At 37.9% G+C, this 16,563-nt stretch overlaps 1 protein-coding gene across 1 annotated transcript in view; it reads right to left on the bottom strand.

Annotated features, from left to right (window-relative positions):
• MLLT10 (myeloid/lymphoid or mixed-lineage leukemia (trithorax homolog, Drosophila); translocated to, 10) overlaps positions 1–16,563 on the bottom strand; it is a gene marked incomplete at its 5' end in the record, with an annotated part of 68,544 nt that overhangs the window by 33,486 nt on the left and 18,495 nt on the right. The window contains 2 exons of the mRNA XM_010189266.1: positions 1,196–1,374; positions 11,494–11,526. Of these exons, the coding sequence (XP_010187568.1) occupies positions 1,196–1,374; positions 11,494–11,526 (212 nt within the window). The remainder of the gene's footprint in view (positions 1–1,195; positions 1,375–11,493; positions 11,527–16,563) is intronic.

The raw sequence follows: 16,563 nt of genomic DNA, 5'->3' as shown, positions 1-16,563 counted from the left end.
AATTTGTGCAACAGAGATATCAATCCATTTTGGGTGAAACTGGCCAACAGGTTTCAAAGCTACAAGACATAAGTCACACAGACAATCGCAGGCCTTATTCCTTTAGCAAACCAGTCCAGGAGAATTACATAAAAATATGAACTGTCACCTATAACAACCAAGTGTCATCTGATATTGAAATGTCTTCTGTGTTGGCCTGCACATAATATTCCCGCTATACATGTACTATACACACACACACACGTGTCCACATACACACACACACGTATAAGTATGTATGTATTAAGCTTGATTTTAATTCTTCAGGTCTATGCTCACTATCTCAAATCAGTGTACACTCTACAAATTAAAAGTTGATGGCTTATATGCACACAAAATAAATACAATTGATACATTCACTGTAAAACAGATTTCCACCAGCAAATGAAAAATACAACAAACACGATGTATAAAAACATCATGCCCAGGTACAGTATTCCTTCATGCTTATATTCTAATCATGGTGGCTCTCTGTAACTATAACTTTGTACTCTCTTGCCTTGATAAATACAATCCCGTCCAATTTAAATTCATACAAAATAAATACTTTTTCTGGTTCATTACTCTGACTACATTTCCCTTCTGCACTCCTTCAGTGCCTCTCTTACCCCTTCCTCATCAAATGTGTATGACATATTTTCATTTGTATGACCATTCAATTATAAAACCATAGCATATCTATCAACTTTCATTTGCTATCAAGATGTCAGCCTTGGCCACCCTCTTTGCCGGGGCTAGCCTTAGTTGTCCATTTGTCAAATCTCCCAAATTAACTCCTCTGCTCTTTAACTGTTAGCAGCATTTTTGCATGAAACATACAAAACTTTACACATTTTCCCCTCTTTTAAATCCTTTCTTAAAAAATTGCTCTGATAAGATACAGGCCAGAGCACTGATGAAGTGTAACAAGCATTGATGCTACTAGTCATAATATAGTCATTATTACTACACAAATCCACAGATCGTTTTTAAAAATCTATGTGCTCTACAAAGATGAGACTATGTAATATTACGGGAAACTCTGAGTCACTATGTTTTCACAACAAATATAAATGTTTATTAACCTATTTTCCAAACAAATTATTGTTTCTTTTAACATTGAAAATAAGCAGGTCAATAACATGGTTTTCTATCTTAAACTCTTGTGATAGTTTACCTGAGTTGCAGCAACAACAGTAGTTACAGAAGGCGCAGTTGAAGGTGACAGAGCTCCCACTTGCTGCAAGTGGCCTGAAGCCTGCTGAGGTAAATGAGAACTGGAAACGGGAGTGCTAGATCCTGAGCCAGATACTGCATTTGGAAATGATACTGCTACATCATTGCTGCTAAAAATACCTGAAAAAAATTACAAAAATCATTACATGCATCTCTCTCTCTCCCCCTCCCTCTGTTTTCTAGTCACCATGTAAATATGCAGTACAAAATTAATCAAGACAAACAAGATCACTAAATACATAATGCAGAAATTTTCTGTGTTGATATTCTAGCCATGCTTATTGATAAAAATGCTCCCGCGTCATTTGACATTCTGCAGTTCAGGGAACACACATTGATTCAGTTCTAAGCTTCTGTATAACAAAACTGTGATAAATCAAATATTTATGTGCATTACAAACTGCTCAAGTATTAACAGTAGCAGAATTTTGGCTAAAATGCCTTCAACTGAGTCTGCTATCAGTTTGTTCTTTCAACGAATTACCGTAAAAGTTAAAGTAGATAAAGCATGAAGTATTGGGCTATATAACTGACCATACATAATACAAACAGAAAAATACTTTTTAACTTTAACATAAAACATTTCTGAACGACATACATTTGCCCAAAACTGCAATTTTGGCAACTAAGCATTTCTTGTGCATTTTCAGAAAAATATTGGCAGCAAGTCTGAGGACAAAGTACTCAGATTTGCTGGTAGAACTGGTGGTATTTCCCTTATTCACAAACAAAAACTCCATTCGTGATCTAAGAATGCTTGACTAACAATTCTGCTGGAACAGCCAACAAGTAAAGACCAAGCATTTTAACATTAGCCAGATTTGTACGTTAGCAATTTAAATAGGAAGAGTTCATACCTCTCTGTGAAGCCATTACTTCTGTTCATCTACATGCAGGGTAAAGTTCATTATACAGATTGGGAACAAAACCCTAGTGACCAGAAGCCCAGGACAAGAAGTAGTACCTGTCTAGGAAACTGTTAGGCTCCACGTGCATTAGATAAGTGAGCTGTCAGCTGGCCAAGGAATATCAAGCATGGTAGCACTGCACTGCAGTTAGAGGAAGAGTGCCACAGGGAGTAAACAGAAGTAGAATGAACATGGTTAGATCAAAAAAAGCAACAGAACTGAAATGCCAGTTAGAAGGCAAAGGGTGGAGCTACTTTGTCCCTCATACAAATAATGATCTGAAGAAGGCAGTGACAGTAAGAAGATGTTAAAACACCACTCGCCACCCAGCAACCCCTCTGAGCACAGGCAGTCACGGGAGACTAACGTCATCCAAACCCACACGTAATATACAAACACTGATGCACCTTAAATTCCCTGCCTCTGTTAACTGTCAAGAAAAATGGAAGAGAAAACCAGCCAGACCTAGTAGAGAAAGAAGGTGTTTTAAAAACCAGCTGTAGACACATTCCAACAACACGTTTTTCCTGCGTAACCAAGGGCAGTGACTTCTTATCCTCTTCTCCCCAGTCTCTTCACCATGGCACAATTCCACAGCTGCTCTGCTCTTCTACTGTCCTTTCCATCTTCTTCCATTTAGCACACCTTCCTCTTTTTTGGTCACCATCCCAAAAATCTACAGTTACAGCATTACTAGCAGTTGAGATTCTCAAAGCGTTCGCCTTTTTGTGACCTTTCTCCAATTATATCTGCTTCATCTGACCAGACAGTAGATTCTATGGATCCCGCTCTAGATCTGTCCCTGCGCACCACCAAAATGCACATCATTAACGAACACCCTCACTACTGCCTCTGCTCTTAAATTCAATATAATTACAACCACAAAGACTGAAATACGCTCCAGGTCCTCAAAAGTTGCTTTTTTAAAAAAATCTGCTTTCAACCAGAGATTTCAAGCTAATGAGAAGGATGAGATTTTTGACTCACTGTATTTTGAATGCTAACTCTGAAACTAAACGTACAAAAATTCTTGAAAAAGATCAGATTCTTATGCAATTATCTGCCTCCAAGAACCATGAATTTTATGTGTAAAAATAATTAAATATCACAACACTTATGATCAAACCATAAGAACCTGTCACCACAAATGCTATCACTCTCATAAAATACCGATGATAATGAGTGGAGAAAACAAAATTTTTGGTGAGAGTCAAGTAGTGAAAAAGATATTTTGCCAGAAAAGTAAAACAACTCCAAAATTTTAAAGCTAATGTAGACTTTTTTTTTTTTCAGAATCACACATAGTTAATAAATGTAGAGCTGCTGATGCTCCTATTTTAATTATAAGGTTTATTCTTCCTCTTAAAAATAAAATTCTGGAATACAAGCAGATACTTACAAAATCATGGGCAAAAAACTATTTCAAAAGAAAGACAAGCAGGGAACTAGTTTGCCAGTGGAATGAAGTAAGCTATTATTTGTTGCTAGTAGTAGTAAAAATACTCGCTATTTGTTGCTGTTGCAAAATACAGAACAAATACGACCTATTGGCACACTCTATTTGGGCTAAGTATTTCCATTTAGCAATACATTACTTATTACATAAAGTACATGCACCTTCTATAACAAGTCATGTAATCAAGATATTATTCCAAGCAAGCATTCAAATAAGAACTGTATGCTGAAAATACAAATAATTCCTTGGTTTTTCACACCATTTCAAGAATACCTGTATAAAAACTATGTGCGTATCATAGTAGAACACCAAGAAAGTACACATTTAAAATGTCTCAAACATATTAAGTTGTCCTTTTGGGGTTTTGGGAGAGATAAATCACTTTCTGGATCAGGAAGGAATAATAACCAAAGTCTGAACAAATCACTATAAACCACATCAATGTTTAAAACAAACAAACCACCTTGAAATCTTTCTCATATTACTGAAAAAAGCCACATAGCTATAGCTTGTGATGAACAGCATTGTATCATTTACCAGAGGCATAACGAGCAGGGTTAAATACAACCTCCAGCATTTTAAACAGAGCACAGCTCCTCAATTGCAGGTGGCAACGGACACTTTCAGGTAAAGTCTGACCGTGCTTAAGAGCGCTAATGCAGCTGCAGAACGTGGCCTCAAGTTCTGACAGATAAAATGCACGTACAGCTTGCATTAATGCAGTGAAAGGCTTAACAAAAAGGCAACTGGAAAAAAAAAGCCTCTCTGGACAACAAATAACTGCCTGCTTAGTACAGAAGGGCAGTACTGTAAAGGCAGTACTATAAAGCAGGGAACACATCAGATTACGCTGATTGGAAAAAAACGGTACTCTTTCTGCTGGCAATTACTGACAGAATAGATAATAGAGAAAAAAGAACTTCAAGAATAGCGAGACACAAAATCACCTCAAGTCAGAACTAGCTGTGCAGCAACATCCACCAAGGGGAACACAGAACAATTTTAGTCATTTTTAGTCAAAATCTCAAAAATAAGTAGTTCCATGGGCAGAAGAACTAACAAAACAGATCAGGCTTTCAACAGTGTTGCATCTCACAGACAACATCATACACCAAGCTTTCCCACCATGATTTCGGTATCCAGCTACAAAATCATCAGATATTTTTATTTTCTAGTACTACAGCCCCCTACATTATTCAACTCCCTTGCGTTCCCTTCCGAAGCAGCTGATTGCCTTATTCAGCAAGAGCCAAAACCAGGCTGCTCCTGTAGCCATGCACTGTCCACTCCTATTACAGGAACTTACACATTTTAGACTACTTTATTGAGTCTGCTCAAAATTGGACAACAGGCTCAAAGCTTACTGCAGGCCAAAATCAAGAGAGACAAGATGCAGACTGCTTCCTTAGAAAGCTAGGAAAATGTTCTCCCTACCATAAAGCTGTATTTTCTTTTTTAAGTTAGTAACCTGAAACTCTTGCAACAACTGTGAAAAGAAGAAGTTATCTGAGATCTCTGTCATAGGCTGCTGATCCCAGCATTTTGCCATAACTTAAGTAATAAACAGAATCAGGTCCAAGACTTTTTTTAAGAATGTAAACTCACAACCTCACAAAGGTTGCAGAGAACTACAGAACCTTCCTCCTCGAGGGAGGACAGGTGGAAATTCTGAGTTATAAGAACTTTTTTTTACAAAACCTGAAGCTATATACACATTTTCAGTACCTTCAGATCACTTCCTGTGATCTCAAAGTCTCCCCTAAAACCATGACAACTTTCTATATAGAGCCAAATGGCAAAGTGCCTTTGAATGAAGCAGTCCATTAATTAGTAACTAAGCACATAGAAAAATTGATTAAGTTTAGTTACACAAGAAAGAACATGTTCTACTCCAGTGGAATGTTAACAGTGGAAGAAATATCCCACTATCTGTTATTTTGGAATAGGAATATATGCTAAAGTGAAGCTAATGCTAAACACAAGCAAACAAAAACAGGATACTGTGACACAGTTGTCTAAAAAGAAAAGAAAGTTGTGTTAGAAACTGCCAAGCTGGCAACAATATTTTATTTCAATTCATCAGAGGTAATGAAACTACAGCGCGGATGCTAGGGCATCCATTTCCTTCATTAAGAAATTTGAAATCTAAGAATCAAATCAACAAGCTGCTGCTGCTGAGCAAAGTGGTAGAGTTCACTTTCAGGCAGGCAGATTTCTGTAAGAATCTGCAGTAACAGTTCTAGGAGCGTGTGGAAGCAGTAGGTACTGATCTGCAGGCTGGTACCAAGCCAGCACTTCCTTCCCATTCAGTGACTGAGGCAGATTCAGTTGCCATTTTCTAATGGAGGCACAGCAGCTCCTGTCAGAGTCAATACCTTCCTTCTATGAATGGCACTCTGGGTCCTCTCCATGGTGAGGCAGGAGGGAAAAAAGCTCATAAACTCAAAGTACCCAAAGAATCCACATCACTGGCAGTGGAGAGGAAGGAAGATACAAAATACAGGTATACACATTTTCAAAATGGAACAAACATTCTAGTTTCATATCTATTGACAGAAGGCAGACTGTCATAATTATTCCATTTAAAAATACTCTATAGGTTGGATTTATATTAAAAAAACAAAATACTTGACAAGAGCCTTCACACAACTGAAGAACACAATTTAGCATGGCAACTTTACATATATGACGAACCAGAGATCTAAAGAACAAGGTCATATCATCTGAAGTCTGCTATCAACCTCCATTAAAATTAACCCCAAATCCTTGACAGCTCAGCTAGCAAAAGAAGTTTAGTCAAAGTCTTCTGCCTACTCCCATTCTTGTGTTCATGGTCCTGACTGTACAGCTATCTACAGTCATCCAGAAACACACTCAATAACAGGGTGGGGGGTGAAGGATCAGAACTGATCCATGTAGCTACCAAAATGGTCTCCTCTATTCAGCTCATCCCACCAGCTATAGTAAACAATGTTACTTTATACCTGGTCCCACATTCATTAATGACCATACCTGTCAGTGTCACAGAGCTCACTCTTCAATAAACCGTAACAGTGAGGAATACATACATCAGTTAACTAACATGAAACAACACATACAAGTTGCTTCAACCAAGCTCAGTCAATACACAGCCCTCAATCAGACTTTTACTTCCACAGGCAGCCTTTTAAGTTCAAGACTTCAAAACTGCCTAAACCACTGTCAGAAATGTTGCAGCTTCCTGGTGCAGAGTGCATCTACTCCTACCTTGAATTAATTCAACCTGCTACAGGTCTTACACTACAGCCCTCCACAGCAGAAGGGCTTAAACCCACGTTTTTCTCAGCCCAGCCCAGGGGAATTCGATCTCTGAGAGGAGAGGTTTGACCATAACACAAGGAGGCAGATGAATGGCCTGCTGGAATAGAGACACAAGGAGAACTGTTACCATTTTTCTAGCTGAGTATCTCAATCTCTGACAGTCTCCAACAGCAGCTGCACAAGGAACAGCACAAGAAAAGGGCAAGCATGAAGTAATACTTCCCTCAACTATTCTTCCAGCCTCTAGGAATCTACAACTTGCAGATTTTGAGCTTGAGGAATGGTTTTTGTATTTATTAGCCTTAAACTTGCTTCCAACCCTGACCCAATGAATTTCTTCCAATCCTTTCAGAATAGTTGTAAGTCTTCACACCATGTCCCACAGCAAAGTTATACTTCAGTCAAAACTGTGTCGTCTTTTTTTGGGGGGATGGGAGTAGAAGACAGGGATGACACAAGGACAAAGCTCCTGTCATTTGTTTCCCCCAGATGTTCCGATTTCCCACAATAAATCTTCGAGATGCCTTATAAGTGCCTGTTTAAGGTTCAAATGTATAATTAATTCAGCTTTATGAAATAATACACATTTAGAATGTCATGCTTATCCTAGTCGGATTCAACACATTTTGAAGTATTCTTCTAGAATAAGAGCAGTAAGATAAAGAGCTCCATCATCACACCTGAGATACATATGCTCAGCACTACAATGAAGACCTGTACTTCAAGCGTGTCACATATGACATAATAAAAAGCTGTTTTAGGCTCACTAAATGAGTATTCCTGAGTAAAAGCATGACACTTGTGATCTACGCTTCTTAATGATTTCCAGGGAGAACTTAATGTGCTTGCTTAAGATCTCTGAAAACCTACCTATCTTCAAACCATTCTGACAGCAATCTATGTCAGTGCTGAAATGGTGAGCCACCAGAAGCACTAGGTTCCTCTTCACTGTTAACATAATATAATCTTTTAAAGGAGCTTCTACTTCAAAAGTTGTCTCCCCTTTGGACTCCAGTCATCTGAAGCTGGTGACTTTGAAGGCATGTTGCTTGATTGAGCCAGATTTCTCAAAAAGAGCGTCATTAGAGAGGCTAACGAATAACAACAGCAATTCTGTTAGGTGGGGAACAGCTGTTGCCTGAACTGCTGGAAGACTACACACAGCTGTCATTAGCAACAACTAAAGCTTTGAAGTAGCATTCTAGAAACTAATGGACAGGTACTTATATTGAAGGTCGTAATATTTGGTAACTGAACAATAACACTACATTATTCAATACTCTGAAAAAAATGGGCATAAAGGAACTATTTCAGGATGACTTTGTAATTTGTCTTTCTCTTGTTCTTCCTTTTTTAAATAAAATTCATATGGTTTAGCCAAGCACTAATGTCCTCATGCTGCAATACAAACAGATGCTTTTTTATCAATGCCGTAAAAGCCTGCCCAAGTTGGGCTAGATTAAAAATGTTAACTCATTCATGCTCAGTAGAGATTCTGACAGGTTTAGGTTATCTTGTCAAAAAAAAAAAATCACATCAAAGATACTAATTTTTGCTTGCATTGATGCAAAGGTCGAGTCTACAGAACTGAAAGTTTCCTTTGGCAATGTGCTGTCTTCTAAAGCCGCTCACAGTGCTAGGACTGGCAGGATGCTATGTGCTATGACTCTCCTTGCTGTACCTCACAAATTAGAGTAACACAGAACAAGCACCAACAGAGACCTCAGAACAGGAGTAAGTATTAAATCAGAAGACAGAACGAGCCAGAACAGAAAGCTACAGACTTTCTTCTGCTACTGTAGCAGAAAGGCTACAACCAACCATTACCATTTACAGCTAGCTCTAACATAAAACTGTAACATTCAGGTCATCACTCCCTGTAGTCTTTTTTAAAAGTATGCAGTAAATTCCTCAACAGATATGTATGCCTATATCCCCTCCTCCTGCTTTCCAGTGGTAGGGCCATAAAAATGATGCAGAAGAGATGAGACTTCAAGGTCAAGTCAAAAAGTTTGACTGTAAGGTCCAGAATAAGACTGAGAAGGACAAAGCACAAAGTTATCACACGGCAAATACCAGTGAAAAGTTTAGATCTCTCAACTGCAATTTCTCACGTTTTTTTGAACAAGTTTTTTAAAAAGCATGAAAAACACAGTAAGTTGATCATAAAACTGATAAGTGGAATGCTAAGTCTCTTACTGGCAAAAAAGCAATGTGCCACTTCTGCCTTGGAGTGCCCTGACTAGTTTCTATGAAGACAGGTATCTTTATGGAAGATACAGTCTGCATTACTCTGTTTTCTAGTCCTTTTTTTAAACTGACCCTTTCAAATGCGTTCAAGTCTTGAGCCATCATCTTTCCTCCTTTACACTTTGTCAGCATTGAATTCAATTGACAGGATTCGACCATCACCTTTATACCAGCATAGCTATCAGATGAGCCTCTCTGCTCCAAACTTGCATTTGTCTCCACTCAAACCAAAACTCTTTTTTCTTTTCAGTACTTCCTTGCTGATGTGCAGCCAATTTTAACTCAGTGCCATGAGAAAACAAGCTCCATCAAAACTCCTACAGACAAGGACTCTTACAGTCCTCAGCATTATCTGACTCACAATCTGAATATGCTGTTGGTGTAAATTGTCTTCCCATATTTAAATATTTATCTCAAGTTTGAATACTTTCTTTTCATCTTATACATTCATGGCAAGAACTTTCCTTCCTGTTCATATTCTCAAAATTTCCCTACCCTCACTGATTTCACCCATATACATGCTTCTGTCAAAACAAAAGTACGCAAAAAACCCCAAACCCCACCCTGCAAAATTCAGGGGAAAAAACTAACCAACTTTGAGATCTTACTTAGAGAAACAGGGAAGGTAGCTAAAACACACACACTCCCCTCAGAAAAACAAAACAAACAAATAAACAAAGTCAGATTAGATGATAAATCCTGTCCAAACACATGTTCTAAAACAAACATTATGCTGCCCAACAGTAATGAGTCATACAGAGCATTATTATTGCTCGACAAGAAAGCATACAACATTAAGTAACCAGTCTGCTCTATGACCTTCCAACTCCCATGCTGGAGTTAGGAACACACAATCAGTTTTTTTTAAAAAGTGCAGAGTGGAAAGAAGTCATCACGAACGGCGTTCCTTCCATCTCTGTTCTGCACACTGCTGTGAACCCAAACCTCTTCAACATTAAACAGCAAAAAGGCTCTGCTTATAAAACAGCAGAAACTCACCAAGTCCAAATTCAGCACACTTTGTCAGATACCCTTCAGATGTTTTATTATTTTTTCAGAAAAATGGTGAGCTTGCTTTCCTTCATCTCAAAGCTGGTTTCAGAGCACTGTATACCTGGGAGAGTGAGAGGGGAAAACCCTATATCAAAAGGAAAAAAGCTAAACCTATTTTACTAAAGCAAAGCAAATCTAAGAAATTTCAGTATTTCTCACCACATGTAGATCACGAAATACACATTATAATTCAAAAAACAATATTAAAGAGACTGACCACTATAGACATCTGACTAAGACGTAATTTGTGGCTTTGACAATGTGAAAAGCAAATTCCTATAAAACCTTAACGATTGGTACCTTAAAACACAAAGAACTTCACCATGCAAAGTTTAAACATGAAAATTCTTTTTCATACACTGAACTCCAAATCAATACAATTTGCAATGTATACAGCACTGCTCTTCCAACATACACCTACAGCAGTAATAAACTCACTATTTGGCTGACATCAATGGATAAAAAAAATTCAATTTTTATTAACAGATTGCCTGATTCCAATTAAACATAACATTGAGAAATAAACTTGATCATCTTCAAAACTAGTCTCACGAGAGGGTTTTAAGTGTAAAAATTCCCTTTATTAAACTTTCAATAACTTGTGAATATAGCTATGATTGTTTCCTACAAATGAATAAAGCCTTGAAAAAGTAAACCAAGTTCTAATTTAGTAAGATAGATTTCATTTCCACTGGCTATGAGTGAACACAGAACTAGGAGTACAAAGCCAATATGGAATACTAAAGGGAAACGGCAATTAGATACATTAAAGATTCAATATTGCTCCTTCTGAAACGGATAGCATTGTTATCAGCAACACAAATGGGCAGCGTCGGGCTGCCAGAACAAAGAACGGACAAAACAAGGCTACCTTCACATGCCTTACTTGTAGTAATTTAAGTAGTCAGGAAGGCAAGTGGGAGAATGCCCGAGGTAGACACCACTGTAACACACCTATGAATGGAGCACAGAAGAACAACTAGAAACACTATTCACAAAATTAAAGAAAAGAATCTCAGAACTGGCATAAAACTGTTATCATTTTACTGCACGCATACAAAAAGATCATAAAGAGAGAACTGAGGAACTATTGACCTATCAGGCTCCTGCAGACAAGCTACAAAGTTTTCACTCAGGTACGGAACAATTGACTCACTGCTCACCCGGATTTCACCCAATCCACAGAATATGCAGACCTTCAATCAGGCTTCTCCACAAAAGGCTGCCCTTTGTGATAAATGAACCTCTGAAAAAGATTCTAATATAACTTACCATTATGTATGGTATTCATCAACTTCCAGAAAGCTTTTGAGTTAGGAGAAAAAGGGCTTCATGTTAAGATCATGTTTAACAGACACACAAAAGAATATATGTATAGATAGGAATTTCAGTGAACAGTAATATACCTGAATACATCTTTCTTGTATTAGAGCTCTGATCATTTACGGTAGCTCAACTTGTAAAACGGATTTATTTCCATCCACTATAATTTTTTACTTATATTTCTTTTGTCAGTGTTTGTTAGCTTTTCAATGTCGAGTGGAAGAAGAACATTCCAGGACACACCAATTAGCTACATTCTAAATCTACTATTAAAAATAAAAAAATCAAATACTTTCCAGCGACAATCAATCAGTCTTCCAACAAAAGACTGATTTTAATTTCATCGTCTGCAATAAATTTAGAAATGTAACTGAAGCTGTCTTGCTAATTTTAATCACGAGGCATCTTTTTGCTTCACTGAGAGACTGATGCTAACTCAAGCTATCAGAAAGTTTAACAGAAAACCGCCGTGTCTCCTGGACTTAGGGAGCTTAGTTGAAGAACTACTCAGATGCGTAGAGAGAAAGATCATCCAACTAGTGGTATACCAAAGGACAAGCTCATGTGGACTTCCTTTTCTTCAAGGGCTGGGGTTTTTAGAGAATATTGATCTCTGACCATGAAGTGCGAGGATACGCTCACATCCTCTGCTGCACAGATAAAGTCTCTGTAGCCCAGCCTCCACAGCAGCACCACACTTCCATGCCCAGCTGCAGAGAGATGCAGATGGCTCACCTCTTCGCTTATACCACCCATCTATTCAGATGTAGGATAATGATCTCATGACTACAATGTTATTTTTGCTTCAATTTACTAGTTCACTCTTTCAAACTAGTAATGAACACAGACCTCAGCTTACATGTTCAGTTTGACAAGATGACCAAATGAATTATTTTGCAGGCAAGAACATAGCAAACACCTCTGCTATACACCCATGGGTGAATTTGCTACCTGCATCAGCCTCTGAATTCTAACTGTAGCAACTGTTTGTGTTCCAAGAGGCTGACTCCTTTAAGTTTTATTTTTCTCTTGTTTTTTCTCCCCACAACTGGCCGCTACTAAACACTGCCGTTGTAAGCCCATTTTTTGTCAGGCTCTTCTGAACATCAGGATTCAAAAAAAATGAATTAACAACAAAGACAATTTAAACTTTTGTCACCGATACTAGAATATTACAAAACTAATTTAAAGTCATAATTAAAAAAAATCCTTGCCTTTTAGCTACTGCCTAAACTTGAATAACTAGCCAAAGTTACTTCCATGGAAAAAACTTTTAAAACTTAGAATATTTTTGTTAAAATGTTACAAACAAAGTCTGTAATGCAAAAAAAAAACAAACAACAACCCAAATACTACTGTTTTTTAATTTTTGTGGCAGAGAAACAAAAACACAATATACAAAATCCTGGATGATCATACATCATATATCCTGGATCATATACATTACACTATCGTGACAAATTCTGTCTCAGGCGCAGGGGACACGATGCAACTGCTGTCCCTGAAGAGCAGGATCATTTCTCCCACACCCACTTTCCACAGCCTTTATTCAATAATATCTGTTCCTTCCAGTTATGCTCCATTTCAGTGTACAAGAAACAGCCATCTTGATCCACTACTACTTTCGATATTCAAGAAAGCCCCTTTCAAATTCAAGGAACCACTGGGTAGGTTTTTCAGGGGTTTGGGGTGAGGGCGTTTTGGGGTTTTTTTAAACAAGCACAGCCCTAGATTGTCTGAAGTTGCACCTTTTGCTTTAGTTTCTTTGAAACTGTACCACACAGGTGCTACCATTAACCCAAACCATCACAGGCATTGTATTCCCAAGCATCACTCAGAGCAGCTTTCAGGAAGTTTTAGAGCAGAATACACTGGATATGCCCCAGTGAAAATCTACTACTACAAGATACACACTTCATAGACAAATGAGGAAGAGATGCAGTTAAAGAGCTGACAAGACAATTCAGTAGACCCAGTCAGCAACATGGGGTTAAAACGAGTGGTCCTCTGGCAACTCAAGAACATACATCAAAACAAAGTTAGAGAAACACTGCAGTAGAACCTCTTTTAACTGCAGCTGCTAAATGTGGAAAAAAAGTATCTTTAACATTCACAGTATACACAGTCCTTAAGAGAACAGTGCCAATTCCTGGACACATGAATTACACCTTAATAGTCTGCTACTGTGCTTATTGTAGTGAACTTTTCAAAACAAGCATGTGCTACAATGGAATAAATATGTGAGAAAATGATTCACATCTTCGACACTTACTTTAAAAGTCTATCTTTTTGGAATCCTTAAGATTCCCAATAGAAAGTAAAGAGACTGTCATGCAATGATCAAAAAAGACAAATATAGTGCTAGGAATTATCATATGGGAACAGAGAACAAAACAAAAAACCATACTTATACCACTTAAAAAAATCATGTTGCACCTAAATTTCAATCACCTGTACTTCTCAAAAAAGGATACAGTACTATAGCACTAAAAGAGATCTGAAAAGGGTAAGAAGGATATAGTATGAATGGCAAAAAGGTATTAAGATATCTAAAAAAGATAACAGGAGAAATGACAGAAATGTCTCAATTATCAATTCCATAAAGATGCTGAATCTTTTTAATGACTATCCACTGTTTTTAGAGGAGTGTCAAAACACGATCAGCAACAGCTGCGAACAAAGTACATCCTTTCACAATGCATCAAGATATGAAACTCACTTCTCACACTTCAGCACCAATGGTTTCAAAAATTATTAGACAAATTCATGGAAGAGATCAATAGCTACAGATATCCAGCCTTCAGATGAGATGCAAGGAATCCCAGTAAGAAAACGTCTTGTTTAACCCAATTTCTCTGAACCAAGCTGTTGTAACACAGACCTCACCCAGTTACACGGTGAAGGGCCAACACAAGATCAGCCCTGCGTGTGACTGATGGAGCCACTTCTAGACTCCCCTAAGCCTCAACACAGAACAGAGGGGAAACTGTTCCCCTAACACTATTCCCTTCCACACCCCATAAAATAGGAGAAGGCAGATGAAAAAAGGTGTTTTATTTTGGAAGGAAAAAAGAGCCACTGTCTGGGTTCCTGCTCTAACTGCCTTTATTGGCAGCTACTTCTTTCCTGACTTTTCCTGCACTAAGTACCCTCCCAGCCACCTAGTTTTCTTCTACAGCATACAGCCATGCCATTGAACTCCAACATGCTAAGGTGTCAAGAAAGGTTAGGGATGGTGAACAAACGTATATGCCAAAAAACTGTATGCTGCAGTAGCTGAACTTCACATTTATTGTTTTCCTTTATTTTCCATCTCTGCTGCCTTACACACTCTCCTCTCAGCCCTGGCTGAATCCTTTCTCTCTTCATCTAATCCTTGTGGTAGCTGCTACTGCTTGCTTTAAAACCTTACAATTATCTGCCCTTAAAATCAGTGCTGCTCAGGAAAGAGTTCGTGGCTACCAGCTCATTCATTTCAGGTAGTTTCAAAATACCTCAGAATTGACTGTGTATTAATACCTACATCCGAGACGCTGTCCTTTTACTGTTCATTACCTGTTTTTAAAGGAATTGGTTATGCACACAAAAACTAAAGTTAACTTCTAAGCTTACCACTATTCCCACAGCAGAAAAAAGCCCTAGTGACTTTGCCCCTTGAAATGATGCTACTTGCTGTAGCCAACCACTAAATTCTTCAGAACAGGAATTAGTCCATGTCAGTTATCACACATCTTTTTTTTTTTTCCTTTAAAGAATCTGCATTTGAGATCCTTACATGAAAGCCAACATAGTAATGGCTTATGAGTAGCTTTTGCATTTGTTTAGGCAGATAAGGGAATGGGGTTCTTCTGTTGGTTGCTTTGGTTTTTTTCTTTAAATTTACTTGGAACCTCTAGTCATTCTTATCAGGAAATCCTTCTTGTAAATGTTCAAAACAAATAAACAACGGGAAATAGATATAAAGCCAAGTCAAGTACAAAGGAGCTGACAGGATTACTCTCACACAAGCCCCAGACAGATGTTCGTATTTTTCAGCTCTGTTTACAGCTCCCATGAAGCTCCTCAGTTCACGTTTCTGGAGCTACACTGGTCTGAAGACCATAGATGCTCAATCTTCTGGACAAAAATTTCGAGTTCTTTCAAGTTATTTACTCTAATGAGAACCTTCTTCAGAAGCTTTTTACCACTGCATGTAAATCTTCCCCAGGAAAACATATACAGCAAGGTAGATCACTGTCAAAATTAGCAGTTTTCTTACTGTTACCATTATGGTCTTCTTACAGGCACCTTACATATTTACCAGATCTGACACCAAAATTGAAGAATTCTATTTAAAAGCTGAATAAAAAGTATACAAAGAACAGTATCAGGTAATGAGTTTGCATCTAAACTGTTAAATCCCATTTTGGTTCAAATGGACAAAAAACTTGCTTTAATTTCAGGATCAGACAAGAAGTAGCTTTTCCAAAAATACAAAATAGTTTGTTTCACTTGCTGTTTCAGGCATTACCACCACAAAAGCCCTGATAAGAACTGTTTTGCTAAGTATTCTGACAGCATACATTGTGTGTGCAGCATACCTGTACATCTAACTACTACAACACTTTTTCAATTATGCCTAATACTCCTGAAAGACAGGTTTATTTAAGTAATCTTCTGGAAATACAGTGATGGCTTATCCGTGCCAAATTTTTGCACTTTACTTACGCTGGGGAGATTTATTAAAAATGAGCTCACATCCAGGTAGATCAACACAAAGACCTTGCAGGTTTTAAGCAACCAGTACAGATAGCGTTTATAAAATATCAGGAACTGCCATACAGTGAAAAGGCACTGGGATGTATTGTCATTTAGCGTAACTAAGGCACATCTTCACATCTAGACATTCTAAACACAAAAACTATTGAAACCTTCAATTGTGTCTGTAAAACTATCCCAGTTGGTTCCTGCTATTTTAACCAGAGCTGAGCACTTGGCTGTCATCAACCACAGTGCCTGAAGCTACCCGGGGACCACTTG

This window comes from Mesitornis unicolor, unplaced genomic scaffold, assembly GCF_000695765.1.
Source record: "Mesitornis unicolor isolate BGI_N332 unplaced genomic scaffold, ASM69576v1 scaffold24837, whole genome shotgun sequence".
Taxonomy (NCBI): Eukaryota; Metazoa; Chordata; class Aves; order Mesitornithiformes; family Mesitornithidae; genus Mesitornis; species Mesitornis unicolor.
This window is presented reverse-complemented; position numbering and strand designations above follow the sequence as displayed.